This window comes from Chiloscyllium plagiosum, unplaced genomic scaffold, assembly GCF_037043375.1.
Source record: "Chiloscyllium plagiosum isolate Xiang-an unplaced genomic scaffold, Cpla_swu_hap1 HiC_scaffold_10, whole genome shotgun sequence".
Classification (NCBI taxonomy): Eukaryota; Metazoa; Chordata; class Chondrichthyes; order Orectolobiformes; family Hemiscylliidae; genus Chiloscyllium; species Chiloscyllium plagiosum.
Window position 1 is genome coordinate 79,139,729 of NW_028270148.1, and position 15,372 is coordinate 79,155,100.

Sequence of the window (15,372 nt, forward strand, 5' to 3'; positions counted from 1 at the left end):
GTGCAACAATTTCCCAGTCAACAGTAGGCCCAAAAGAAAGCACCACTGAGCACCATTCCTGTAACACTGAAATCACACCATTCTCTTTGGGCCAGCATGGTGACTCAGTGGTTACCACAGCACTAAGGACCCAAGTTTGATTCCAGCCTCAGGCAACTGTGTGGAGTTTACACATTCTTCCCATGGCTGTGGGTCTCCTCTCGGCACTTGGTTTTCTCTGACAGTCTAAAGATGTGCAGGTTAGGTGGATTGGCCATGCTGAAATGCCCATAGCGTTCAGGGATGTGTAAGTTAGGTGGATCAGCCATGGGAAATGCAGGGTTACAGGGTTGGGTGTGCGTGCGATGCTCTTGAGAGGAATGGTGTGGACTTGATAGGCAAACAGCCTGTAGGGATTTTATGATTCTCCCGCAAAAATAATGTTACAAAGCTGAAAGAACAGAATAATGGACCTTATAATCCTGTTGGTAAATTGAGAAAGCACAATGAAAATGGGGAAAATCTTACAATCTGCAGATTATCCGAATGCACACTGGGGCCCTGTGAAGGTCCTGATGTCTGACACATGATCTGAAAGGATTAATACTGAGGTGAACAGAACAGCTTATGATCTTGAAGGTCTGATCTCTATCTCCTCAACATCTCTATAACAATGTCAACTGCACTGAATCATCATTTACTATCATGTAATAATCTACATCTTGTTAACAACAAGTAAAAACAAGTTTCTAGCGAAACGAGCAAATGTTTTTTCTTTACCACAACAAGTCAAGCTGTTCCTGTATCGTTTTACACTTAAAGATGATGGCGTAAGCAACCTTCATCATGAACAGCAGTTCATACAGGCTAGCGAGTAGACATGCCAGCAATGGCAGAGTGATGGAAATTGTCATCAACAGTGCCATCAAGCAGCATCTGCTTTGCAAAAACCTGCTCACTGATGCCCAGTTTGGATTCCACCAGGCCATTCAGCTCCAGAACATCCTCGGGCTTATCACTAACCAGAAACTCAAGTGGACTCATTAATGGCTAGGAATTCACCTGACTCCCCAAAGGCTGTCCACAAGGACAAATCAGGAGAATGGTGTAATATTCCTCACTAGGCTGGATGAGTGTAGCTCCAATAACACTCAAGAAGCATGACACCATTCAGGTCTGGTAATTTGGACAGAACAATATAATCCTGATAAGTACAAGGTGATGCAGCTGGCAGTTCTACTGAGGGAAGGATATACACAACAAATGGTAGGTGCCTAGGCAGTGTTGAAGATGAAAGGAAAATTGGTGTAGAAGTCCACAGATCCTTGAAGGTGTTAGCACAAGTAGATAGGTGCATGAAGAAGGTATCCAGAATGCCTGCCTTAATTAGCTTCAGTATAGAATATAGAAGCAAAGAAATCTTGTTATAACTTTTAAAGCAGTGGTTAGGCTACAGACAGAATACTGTGTGCAGTTCTGATCACCATATTATTGGAAGGACATGATTGCACTGGACAGAGTACAGAGGAGATTTACCAGATGTTGTCTGGGGCGAAAAGTCTCAGTTATGAAGAGACACTGGATTGGCTGGGTTTGTTTTCCTTGGAGCAGAGGAGGCTGAAGGAGTATCTGAATGAGGTATACAAAATTATGAGAGGCATAGACAAAGTAGATCATGGGAATAGTTCCACCATAGCAGAAAGAAGTTGGTCATTATGTTACAGCTGAATATGTTGTTGGTGAGGCCAACAACTTGGTGTATTGCGTACAGTTTTGGTCAACCTGTTATTGGAAAGACTTAGTTAAACTGGAAAGAGTGCAAAGAAGATTTAAGAGGATGTTGCCAGGACTAGTAGGCCTGAGTTATAGGGAGAGGTTGGCCAGGATAGACTTTATTCCTTGCAGCATAGGAGAATGAGGGGTGACCTTATTGAGGTGTATAAAATCATGAGGGGCATAGATAGGATGAATGCGTATAGTCTTTTTCCTAGGGATGGCGAATTGAAAACCAGAGAGCATAGGTTTAAGGTGACAGGGGAAAGATTTAAAAAGGACCCGAGGGGCAACCTCTTCACGCAGAGAGTGGTGTGGATATGAAATAGGCTGCTAAAAAAGTGGTTGAGGCAAGTACAATAACAACATTAAAACAGCATTTGGATAGGTACGTGGATGGGAAATGCAGGCAATTTCAGCATGAGCCAGTTTGGGCAGAAGGGCCTGTTTTCACACAATATTACACTATGATTATATGTGTCAAAGACCAGAAGGCACAAGTTTAACATGAGGAGTAAGTAGTTTAGAGGAGATCAGAGGAAAGATATTTTCACCCAAAAGCAGGCTGATTTATGGAACTCGCTGCCTGAGAGGGCTGTGGAGGCAAGTAGTCTTGCAATCTTTAAGAACCAATTGTATGAGTGCTTAAAATGACAGGGTATAGTAGGCTATGGATCAAGTGCATGTAAATGGGATTAATACAGTTTGGTGTTTATTGGTCAACATAGACATGGTGGGCTGGAAGGTCTGTTTCTGTGCCGTATGACTCTATTACAAAGCAGTTCCCTTGAATGGCACCATATCTACAAACACCCACTCCCTTCACAATCAATACTTAGCAACTGCAGTGTGTGCTAGTTCCACCTAGAAGGTCATGGACAGCAGGTGAGAGAAAACACCTGCAAGTTCCTGTGCAATCTATTCATCATCCTGATGTGGAAATACACTATCATTCCTTCACTGTCATTGGGTTGAAAAGTCATAATTACCAAACCCCCCCACATCATTGTGGAGCTATCTACAGCACATGGACTGCAGTGATTCAAGACCGCAGCTCACCACCACCATCTCAAGGGAAACGAGGGATCAATAATAAATGCTGAGACAAAAATAGAAATTGCTGGAAAAGCTCAGGTTTGGCAACATCTATGTAGAGAAATTAAAGTTAATGTTCCGGGTCTAGTTCTGAGGAAAAGTCACTCAACCTAAAACTTCAACTCCGATTTCTCTCCATATGCTGCCAGACCTGCTGAGCTTTTCTCGCAATTTCTATTTTTGTCTCTGATTTGCAGTATTTGCCATTCTTATGGTCATAAATGCTGACCAGCCAATTATGTCCATGCCATGAGTGATTAAAAAAGTTGTACTGTCACTCGTTTAGTAATACAGAGGCTCAGGTACAAATTGCACCACGGTGGATAACAGAATTTAATTTCAAACTGAAAGTCCAATGACGACCAAGAAATCATTGTCAATTGCTGTAAAACAAGCCCATCTGATTCACTGATGTCTTTTAGGGAATATTAATCATTTCAAACTGGTGAAAAGGGACTCAAACTGGTTGTTGCCCTGACATCTGCCTAGGCACTAGAAACAAACAACGGTGAACTCAACTTTGCAAAATCCACCTAATGAACGTCAAGGGCTAGTGCCAAAATTGGTAGAGCCTAACAAAAGCATATTCATGGAACCATACCTTTATAGGCAAAGTCCCAGAAAACAGCACTGCCACCCCAGGGTATGTGCTTATGTGCTGTCCCACTGACAAAAGAGACTAGTAGAGATGGCAGCACAATTGTCAGAGACAGATGCCCTAGAACTCCTCAACATTGACTCCAGACCTCATGAAGTCTCACAGTACCAGGTCAAATATGGGCAAGGAACGGTCATATATCACTACCTTTTGGCTGATGAATCAGCATTGCTCCTTGCTGAAAACGGGCAGTAGCAATGGCACAAAATGTATGTTAGCAAGATATCAAAGTTCATTACCTGAAGCAGCTCGGGAGCATCACTACTGACCAAGCTGAAGTGTAAAGGACACAAGTGCCAGAATAGATCTGTGGGACGATCACCCTGATCAATCTGTCCTAGACAGATGCATCTGTTCATGATATTATCGGTAAGAATGACAATGTTCTTTCTTTTCTTTGTTGACAACAGCATGGTCTTTACTGAGACGAAGTTTCATTTTTGCATTGAGGATACCTTCCACAGTGTTTTGTAAATGAGGTAGGAACAAAACAGCACAGGAACAGGCCCTTCAGTTCTCCAAGCCTACGCCTATCACCATGCCCCAATTAAAGTAAAAAAAAACAAACCTTCTGCCCTTTATTCATTCCCCATTCATGTAACCATCCAGACGTATCTTAAAGCTCGCCAATGTGCCTGCTTTCACCACCACTTCTGGCAGTGCATTCCAGGCTCCTACCACTCTCTGCAAGAAAAACTTCCCTCGCACATTACCCTTAAACTTTTCCCCTCTCACCTTGAATCTGTGCATCCTTGTAAGTGAAACTTCAACCCTGGGAAAAGTCTCTGACTATTCACCCTATCGACGCCTCTCATAATTTTGTAGACCTCCATCAGGTCTCCTCTCAGTTGCTGTCTTTCCAGTGAAAACAATCCTAATCTTTTTAACCTTCCTCATAGCCAATGCCCAAGACCAGGCAGCATCCTGGTGAACCTTCTCTGCACTTGCTCCAAAGCTGCCACATCCTTCTGGTAGTGTGCCAACCAAAATTGGACACACTGCTCCAAATGCAGCCTTAACATGGGTCTTATATAACTACAACATGGTTTGCCAAGTTTTGTACTCCATGCCCTGGCTGATGAAGGCGAGCATGCCATATGCATTCTTAATCACCATAGCCACCAGTGTTGCCACTTTTAGGGAACTGAGGACCTGCATGCCCTGATCCATCTTCATGTTAATGTCCCTAAGGGTTAGAGGCACATAGCGCAGAAAAAGAATCTTTGGTCCAACCAGTCCATGCCAAATATAATCCCAAACTAAACTGGTCCCACCCATCTGCTCCTGGCCTATATCACACCAAATCTTTCTTATTCATGTATCTGTCTAATAGTCTTATAAACTTTGTAATCGTACCCGCATCCACCACTTCCTCAGGAAGTTCATAGAGCTTGTAAGGAGAAACTGGGGAACTACAGAACTGTGAGTCTGACTTCAGGGATGTGGTGTCAATCAAGGGGGCTGCTTTGTCCTGAATGGTTCAAGCTTCTCGAATGTTGTTGAAGCTGCACTTCTCTTGTTGAAATGGTCATTGCTTGGTATTTGTGTCGCACAAATGTTACTTTCAACTGATCAGCCTAAACCAGTATACTGTCCATAACTTATTGCATGTGGATAGGAATTGATCAGTAGCTGATGAGCTGTGAATGTTGCTGAACAATGCACAATCAACTAACATCCCTGCTCCTGAACTTATGATGGAGAGAAGGTCATTCATGAAGCAGCTGAATATGGCTGGGCTGTGGATACTACCTTGAGGAGCTCCTGTAGAGATGTCCCGGAACTGAAATGATTGACTGCCAAAAGCCACAACCTTCTTCCTTTATATCAGGTATGACTCCAACCAGTGAAGAATGTAACGTCTCAATTGCAATTGACTTCAACTTTATTCAGGCTCACTGATGGCACAATCAGTGCCAAGATGTCAAGGGCCATCAGTCTCAGATACCCTCTAAAATTCAGTTCTTCTGTCCATTTTTGAATAAAGGCTATACTGAAGTCAGGAGCAGAGTGCCCTGCCAACACCCATACTGAGCATCAATAGATTATTGCTAAGTAAGTGTTGTTTGATGGCACTGTTGATGACATCTTCCATCTCTTTACTGATCATTAAGAGTAGACTAATAGGTCGGTCACTGGCCAGTTGAATTTGTAGAAGGAACATACCTGTGAAATTTTTAACATTGTCAGGTAGATATCAGTGTTGTAGCTAGACTTGAACAGCTTAGCTTGGGTTGCAGTAAGTTATGCAGCACATGACTTCAGTACTGTTGCACAAATACAGCCTTTGCTGTATTCAGTTACAGCCATTTTTTGATATCACATGGTGCATCGAATTATCCGAAGACTGGCTTATGTGATGCTGGGGGCATTCCAACGTGGCCGAGGTGGATCATCCACTCGGCACTTTTGGCTGAAAACTGACAGAAATTATTTGATCATAGCTTTTGCACTAATGCACCGGGCTCTGCATTATTGAGGACTATTACCCTAATTCTTGCACTTTTGTTTTATTTTCTCTCAAAAATTGTTCCTCTGTATTGTTTTCCACTAGAACTATGGTGGTACCTTTCTTGACTCTTAGCTGTAACTAGATGGATTGACTCCTCGCGGGCCTCCAATCTCTCTAGCACTGCAATTACCCTGATAATTGCTTCAAAAGACATTTGCTTGATGTTTGACAGATGACAGATACTAGTTGGACTGTTCTGACCTAATTATTCAACAGATTTCCAATATCCACTGTCAAAGGCTTACATGATCACTTTAGCAAATGAGTAAGGGACAAGAATCATTCAAGGGACTGCATTCTGGCCTTCAGAATAAATGCAGGGAAAGAATAACCTTAACAACTACATTCTTTAAATAGTAATTAATAAGATCAGCTACTTAAATGAACCTCACTGCATTTGTTGAATGCCTACTGTCAGTGTGAGGATAAAATTGATCTAGAAGGGACTCTTGTGGCAGTGTTCCTACTCTTTGCTAAGAAACCCAGGTTCAAGTCCCACCTGCTCCAGAGGTGTGAACAGGTTGATTCGAAAATGTAAAATTAATTTACACTCTTTAAACAGAATTCAATGATTGAACAAGCTATATAGCTAGACAGCTTTGGTTGTTCCTCCATTCTAGTTCAGTAGATATCCAAATGTCTCTCGACAATAAATCATAACACATTAAAGTGCTTAGCTTTATCTCTTAACAAAAAACAGAATAATTTGATTCAGAACCTTCAGAGAAAATAACAGAATTTTACCTTGGAATGTTGAGCTAGTGCTTGAAGACAAAATGACTCAACTTTCTCAGATGGAACAGAGCTCAAACTCTGTGCGTAAGGAAGCCCATTCCCTCCAAAACACCATAAGCCTCCCTGAAACACAAAAGATTGAACAACCTTATTCACATCTTTTACATACCATATGTCATAGTATCCCTCTTCTGATGGTGTAGTTTTCTTTCAATTCATCCTGTTTCTTTCTGGCTATTTAAAATTAGCTTTTAATTCAAGAACCACCTTGCACCATTTAAATAAAATAAGCGTGATTTTGAGAAGACTTGACTATAAAAGCAGGGATGCATTTCTGAGGCTCATTAAGACTCTGGTCGGACCATATTTGAAGTATTGCGCATTGTTTTGGGCCCCACAATGTACTGACCCTGGAGCTGGTTCACAGGAATGGAAAGATCAACATATGAGGAACGTTTGAGGTCTTTGTGTCTACACTCGGTGGAGTTTAGGAGGATGAGGGGGGATCTAATTGAAACTTATAGAATATTGAATGGCCAGTACAGAGTAGATGTTGGGAAGGTGCTTCCATTCGTAGGAGAGACTAGGACATGAGGGCACAGCCTTGAGGGCACAGCCTTTAGAATCAACAAAAGGAGAAACTTCTTCAGCCAGAAAGTGGTGAATCTATCGAATTCACTGCCACAGAAGACTGTACAGGCCAGGTAACTGAGTAGATTTATGATGAAGTGAGATAGGTTCTTGATTGTTAAGGGGATCAAGGGTTACGGGCCAAAAGTGGGTGAATGGAGTTGAGAAACTTATCAGCCATGATTGAATTGTAGAGCAGATTTGATGGGTTGAATGGCCTAATGTTTGCTCCTGTATCTGAGGGTCTTATTGTGATACTCTACGTAAATTCCCTTTGTTCTGCATCTCAAGAAGCTGGTTTGCTAACCAACTCATCAAACTTCCTGCCTATTTCCTTCACATTGCCCCAACATGGTATACGTCAGGTCAGAATCCACATGAATCATCAAAAATACAACCCTTGCAGAGTGCCACTATACCCCTTTGGGGTTCCCATAGGTGGTAAAATGTTCCAGTTTATGTAAAAGCTTTTTGAAGCAGTTGGGTGTATGTAAATAAAGTAAAACTATACCTGCCAATGCCACACGTAACAACAGTGGCTATGGTTTCAACATGCAGAAGCGCACACACTTCAAAAAGCGTGGTTTATTCTAGTAAATGTATTAAATTTCTCAGTTTTACAATTAAACACAACAATGGTAACACCTTATCAGATACATTTGGAGATGTAAAACTTGCAGAATAGAGTCAAAAGTGTGCAAAATTATAGAATATAGAACAATACAGCGCAGAATAGGCCCTTCAACCCTCAATGTTGCGCCGACCTGTGAATTATTCGCAGCTTGTCCCCCTACATGATCCCATCATTATCCATGTGCTTATCTAAGGATTGTTTAAATCTCCCTAATGTGGCTGAGTTGACTACAATAGCAGGTAGGGCATTCCACGCCCTTACCACTCTCTGTGTAAAGAACTTGCCTCTGACATCGATCTTAAATCTGTCACCCCTCAATTTATAGCTATGCCCCCTCGTACAAGCTGACATCATCATCCTAGGAAAAAGACTTTCACTGTCTACCCTATCTAATCCTCTGATCATCTTGTATGTCTCTATCAAATCCCCTCTTAGCCTTCTTCTTTCCAATGAGAACACACCCAAATCTCTCAGCCCTTCCTCATAATACCTTCCCTCCAGACCAGGCAACATCCTGGTAAATCTCCTCTGCACCTTTTCCAATGCTTCCACATCCTTCCCGAAATATGGAGACACAAAATTCCAAGTGTGGCCGCACTAGCGTTTTGTATAGTTGCAACATGATATTGCGGTTCCGGAACTCAATCCCTCTACCAATGAAATGTAACACACCGTATGCCTTCTTAACAGCACTATCTACCTGGGTGGCAACTTTCAGGGACCTATGTACATGGACTCCAAGATCCCTCTGCACATCCACACTACCAAGAATCTTTCCATTGACCCAGTACTCTGCCTTCCTGTTATTCTTTCCAAAGTGCACCTCACATCCATTTGCCACCTCTCAGTCCAATTCTGCAGTTTATCCAAGTCCTCTTGCAACCTGTAACATTCTTCCAAGCTGTCCACTACTCCACCGACTTTAGTGTCATCTGTAAATTTACTAATCCATCCACCAATGCCTGCGTCTAAGTCATTTATGACAATGACAAACAGCAGTGGTCCCAAAACAGATCCTTGTGGCACACCACTACTAACCGGACTCCAGACTGAATATTTTCCATCAACTATCACTCGCTGCCTTCTTCCAGAAAGCCAGTTTCTAATCCAAACTGCTAAATCACCCTCAATCTCATACCTCTGCCATTTCTCCAACAGCCTACCATGTGGAACCTTATCAAAGGCTTTATTGAAGTCCAAGTATACCACATCAACTTCCCTACCCTCATCTACATGTTTGGTCACCTTCTCAAAAAACTCAATGAGGTTTGTGAGACACGACCTGCCCTTGACGAAGCCATTTGACTATCTGAAATCAAATTGTTGCTTGCTAGATGATTATAAATCTTATCTCTTGCAATCCTTTCCAAAATTTTTCCTACAACACAAGTAAGGCTCACTGGTCTATAATTACCTGTGTCAACTATACTGCCCTTCTTGAACAAAGGCACAATATTTGCAATCCTCCAGTCCTCTAGTACTAAACCTGTAGACAACGACGACTCAAATATCAAAGCCAAAGGCTCTGCTATCTCCTCCCTAGCTTCCCAGAGAATCCTCGAGTAAATCCCATCCCGGCCCAGGGGACTTATCAATTCTAGAAAGAGTGAAAGTAGACAACACCTGTTCGTAACTAACCTCGATCCTTTCTAGTCTAATATCTCGTACCTCATTCTTCTCCTCTACAGTATTCTCCTTTTCCTGAGTGAAAACCAATGAGAAATGTTCGTTTAGTACCTTTCCGATCTCCAAAGGGTCCACACTCAACTTCCCACTTCTGTCTTTGATTGGCCCTATTCCTACCCCAGTCATCCTTTTATTCCTCATATACCTATAGAAGACTTTAGGGATCTCCTTTATTCTATTTGCTAAAAACTGCTCGTGTCCTCTCTTTGCTCTCCTTAATGCTCCAAAAGTAGAGAGGACCTCAATGCTTCACTGTTTCATTGTTTCACCTGGAAAGTGTGTACAGATCCCTGGATAATGAGAAGGTAAACGGGCAAGCGTTGCAATTACTGCGTTGAATGGGTAGGTGCTATGGGGAAGTCAGCAGACATTGGGAGTGGAAGAGGACTGGACCAGGGTTGTCACAGAGGGAAAATCCCTGCAAAATATTGACAAGGGAGGGGAGTGTGTGTCTTGTGGTGGTATCCCACTGGAGTTGGCAGAAATGGCAGCCTATGGTCATAGAACTGTTATAGACCAGGCCAGACCCCCTCAAAACATTTCAAGAAGGTAGCCCAGACCCTAACTTTGCTAGTTGCTTTAAGCAGGTGTAAAGTGGATATTCCAGGAGAGAATCAGCTGGTCAAAGGTTTTAAGATATCAAAGTGTATGTTGAGAAAGCAAGAAGGGACCACCAAGTTGATTATTAGTCATGATTATACTGATTGGCAAAGCAGCTTGAAGTATTGAAATGCCTATTCTACTCCTATTTTCTATGTTTTTGTTGGCTATGGAAAAGACCAAAAAGACAATCTAAAGAATAATTAATTGGTGGAAAGCCAACTTCAATTAGGTAACAATAATCTGGCCCAAATAAACTGCAATCAAAGGTAGGGAAGTAGAACAGTAACTGAACAATGGGCTGCCTTGAATGTGGAGGCTGGTGGGGTAGAAAGCGAGGACCCAGGCTCCCTACTGGTATTGTGGAAGGGAGCAGAAGTGGTGAGGATAGAAGTACAGAAATAGGTCGGAAATGGCTGAGAATCATAGAGTCACTGAGTCCTGAGCAATGGAAACAGACCGTTCGGTCCAATCAGTCCACACCAACCATGTTCACAAACTAAACTAGGGCTCTGTCAACCATGGTAATGGGGTATCTTCAGTTGAGGAAAAAATATTTCTGAGCTCCCTCTGTGGAAAATGGCATCAGCAGAACAGATGTGGCTAAAATACAGAAATTGGGAGAACGGAAATGAGTCCTCACAGGAAGCAGGGTGTAACGATATATAGTTTAGTAACTATGGGAGTCAGTGGGTTTTGTAATGGATATCAGTGGCCTGTCTATGCCCAGAAATGGTAACAGAAATGTTGAAGGAGGTAAGGGAGAGGCCAAAAATAGACCAGGTGAAATTGAGAGCTGTTGGAAATTGGAAGAAAAACTGATGTTTTCCAATTCCAGATGAGAAGGGAAAGTGGCACCAATGATGTAATCAGTGTACAGGAGAAAATGTTGAGGGGCAGAACCCAAGCAGATTACCATTGACTAGAAACTCAATTGAACACACCACACAAACGCAATGGGCCACAAGAGCAGATCAGAGGCTGTGGTGAATAATGTACCTCCTGACTCCTGAAAGCCTGTCCACCATCTACAAGGCACAAGTCATGAGTGTGATGGAGTACTCTCGACTTGCCTCAATGACGGCAGCCCCAACAACACTCAAGAAGCTTGAAACCATCCAGGACAAGGCAGCCTGCTAGATTGGCATTGCATCCACAAGCACCATTCCCTCCAACACGGATGCTCAGCAGTAGTGTGTACTATCTACATGATGTATTGCAGAAATTCAGCAAAGATCCTCAGACAGCCCCTTCTAAACCCATGACCACTTCCATCTAGAAGGACAAGAGCAGCAGATATATGGGAACACCTTCAAGTTTCCCGCCAAGCTACTCATGATCCTGACTTGGAAATATAATACCATTCCTTCATTGTTGCTGGGTCAAAATCCTGGAATTCTCTCCCTAATGGCATTGATCTTTACCTGCTCTCTGACAAAGTAGGGCTGGGCAATAAACCATATATTGCCCATCCCTACTTTTTCAGAAGGCAGAGAAAGATCAACCATGTTGCTGTGGGTCTTATGCAGATGGGTTTTTCTGGACAAGTGAGAACAGGTTCATGGCCTTTATGAGATTCTTAATTTGAGATTTTTCTTGAACTCAGATTCAGCCACCTGATGGAATTTGAACCCAGGTCCTCAGAACATTACTTGAGCTTTTCAATTAATAGTCACTAGGTCACTGACTCCTTCTGTGACAAAAAGATGTCTCCTTCTTCACTCTACAACTGAAGCAATAAGGCAGTTGGAAGTAACACCCCAGACAGGTGTTTGTGATTACTTAAGGATAGCCTTAAAACAGGCCCACCGCATATACATCTGCTAAGGGTTTCTGTTGGGACCTTCATTATTTTACTTATATTTTTCTCATTTTTGGTTTGGAATTGAGAGCTAAAATTGAGACTTAGAACTATGAACATTAACTTGTTTTAGAAAGGAGAAGAGAGGAAACAAACTTACGTTTGCTTAAGGGAACTGACCTGGAAAGATAATTGCAGGTTGATTATTATCCTAAGAACACTTTGCTTGCGAAGCTGGTTAGAGCAATTGTAAATTGGGAGGCAGAAAGTTAGAATTTGGTGTTCGAAAAATTGTAAAATGCTTGGCAGGGGTGGGGAACACTGCATGGTCTATTTTAAAAAATGGTGCTGTTACAGTGTTTAGAGGCTTACAATGTATGTTCATGATTAGCAGCTTGGGGGGGGTTGCAGATGCACAGAGAGCATACGTATTGAAACATTTGTATCAAACGACCATACAGTTAGCAGGCCATGCAGCAGTTTTTAAATAAAACAACAGAGTTTTGAACTTGGCCAATCAATTTGAAGCAGGCACTTAGACATCAAAAACTTATTAAATTTAAATCTGATGGTTTTGACAACGTAGGGTCAACGTACTGTAACGTACTGTAAGACATTGTAAGGTATAAAAGAAGGGGGTGGCTGGACAAAGACCACAGATCTAACTGCCATCTGCTAGAGGTAACAGTCCTCAGCTCAAGAAAAAAAAATCGCTGACAGTCATGTATTAAAGAATGCATGATCGAATGACAGAAGAAAGAATGGAGACGGCACAGAACATTCTGGAAGACACGTAACCTGGCTGAAATTTTGAGAGACTAAAATCTACTTTTTTGTGGGACTTGTATTTATTGAAAGTGCATGAGATTTGAATCTTGTTTTATTTGGGAATGGTTAGTAGTTAGAAGGGATTTACAGAAGAACCTCAATTATCTGAATACCAATTATCCTAAAACCGGATTATCCGAAGGAGATCGCGAGGTCACAATAGAAACGTTACATCAAAGAAGTGTTCCAACAGGGTTCGCGTCTTTTGTTTACAGTGATTAAACAGGCACCGTCCCCAAATGACTGACCTCCCTCCCACCCTCTCTCTCCCCCACACTTTCCCTGGAGTTCTACAGAGGGTGTACACTAAACCTCCACCCCTTCCCCAGATAATCTGACCAACATTGTCCTGCACAGGGCAGAGGTGGAACCCTTCAAAACGTTGCAGTAAAAAATTGTGTGGGGCTGTGGGGGTGTGTGTATGCGCTCTATTTGGAGATTTACCCCACAAAGGCGGCAGCAGCAGTCTTATTGTTGGTGTCCAGTCCGGCTGCTCCGGAGAGGAGGCGGGGCAGTGCTGATGGGGGTGGGGGCAGGCGGGGGTGGTGTTGCACGGAGGTGGGGACGGGCAGGGGGTGGTGTTTGACGAGGGTGGGCGGGCAGTGATGTTGGACGGTTGGGGGCGGGGGGGCGGTTTTGGACGGAGCCGGGCGGGGACGGTGTTAGACGGTTGGGGGGCGGGGAGCTGTGTTGGACTGTTGGGGGTGGGGGACGGTGTTTGACGGGTTTATGGGTCGGGGGAAGGTGTTGGACGGTGGGGGGCACAGAGCAGTGTTGAACAGGGTTGTGAGGGGGCGGGAGGTATTGGATGGGGACTGGGGGGAGTGGGATAGGCCGAGGCCGGGGGCTCATGAGCTGTGTGCTGCTGCTAGTCTCCTGAATAGGCAGCAGACTTTAAAAACTCCGAGCCCCAGAGGAAAGGCATTTAATTGATTAACCGAACAATCGATGATCCGAATGAAATAGCGCCAGCCCATCTCGTTCCAATAATCAAGGTTCCCTGTATTTGGTTTAATAGTTTAGTTAATTTCTTCACTGTTAGAGTTAGATAAATAAATTGTTGCTTTTTTTTTATTGATTTCAAAAATATACTTTGTTCATAGAAATCTTTTGATATCTGTACAATTAGCGATGCCATTCATATATACATTCCATGTCTTTACATACAGAGGACAGACTGAGTCATTTGCATTTACAAGTTTGTATGTTAAACATCCAGTTTAGAACATAGAACATAGAACAGTACAGCACTAAACAGGCCCTTCAGCCCACGATGTTGTGCTGACCACTGATCCTCATGAATGCACCCTCAAATTTCTGTGACCATATGCATGTCCAGTAGTCTCTTAAATGTCCCCAATGACCTTGCTTCCACAACTGCTGCTGGCAACGCATTCCATGCTCTCACAACTCTCTGTGTAAAGAACCCACCTCTGACATCCCCTCTATACTTTCCTCCAACCAGCTTAAAACTATGACCCCTCGTGTTAGTCATTTCTGCCCTGGGAAATAGTCTCTGGCTATCGACTCTATCTATGCCTCTCATTATCTTGTATACCTCAATTAGGTCCCCTTTCCTCCCATGAAAAAAGTCTGAGCTCAGTCAACCTTTCTTCATAAGATAAGCCCTCCGGGGGATCCAAGATGGCGACGACCCAGCAAGTCTGAGTCGATAGTGCTCCTCCCAAGACTTGAGCAAAGTGGGCCACCCACCCCCACCACACTCACCAAATCATTTAAAATAGCTGTTTAATTTAATTAATTGCTTAGTATTAAATTTAAACAATCTAATCTTCAGTACAAATGACTAAAGGGAAGGGAGCCCGCAGCCCTCAGCAAGCAGGAACCCCTCCCTCACCCTCTCCAGCTCCAGCAGAGGCATCCGCAGCCGCCCCAGGGGATTTACCTACAGTGGCGAGCCTCGTGGAAATCATCTCTAAACTGGATGTGAAGATAGACGCTTTTATTGAAGAATCCCGTAGCCGATGGGACTCACTCTCGGCCGCGCTGCAAAAGCACGACCGAGACGTTAAAGATATCGAGCGCCGAGTCGGAGGGGCGGAGCTAAAGGCCACGACCTCTGAAACTACAGCGCAATCGGCCGTGGATCGGGTCCGGACTCTCAAACAGCGAGTCCGGACCTTAGAGAATCATATTGATGACCTCGATAATCGAGGTCGGCGAAAAAATATTCGTTTGCTGGGCCTTCCCGAACGGGAAGAGGAATGCCAGCTTACAGCGATTCTCGAGCAGTGGCTGCCACAGCTTTTAAATCTGCATGCTGGATCAGGCCAGGTAAGGGTGGAATGGGCCTACCGGGTCGCAATACACGGGCCCGGCTCGAACCAGCGTCCCCGCCCGGTCCTGTTCCAGCTGCAGAGCTATAAGGAGGCAGATACTTCTAGAAGCCTCTAGAAATCTTGGAAAAGATTCCCAAGCCA

At 43.4% G+C, this 15,372-nt stretch overlaps 1 protein-coding gene across 12 annotated transcripts in view; it reads right to left on the reverse strand.

Moving 5' to 3' along the window:
- The window catches only part of serac1 (serine active site containing 1), a 178,187-nt gene that overhangs the window by 78,988 nt on the left and 83,827 nt on the right, over positions 1-15,372 (reverse strand). For 10 of the 12 annotated variants that reach the window (XR_015758475.1, XR_015758479.1, XR_015758478.1 and 7 more), the window contains exons 8-9: positions 6,762-6,875; positions 508-570 (exon numbers count right to left, since the gene is read on the reverse strand). Coding sequence is in view for 8 of the 12 variants with exons in the window: in XM_087991483.1 (XP_087847609.1) it covers positions 508-570; positions 6,762-6,875 (177 nt within the window). In the remaining 4 variants the exon portion in view is untranslated. The remainder of the gene's footprint in view (positions 1-507; positions 571-6,761; positions 6,876-15,372) is intronic. The other 2 variants (XM_087991480.1, XM_087991482.1) reach the window with 1 other exon arrangement.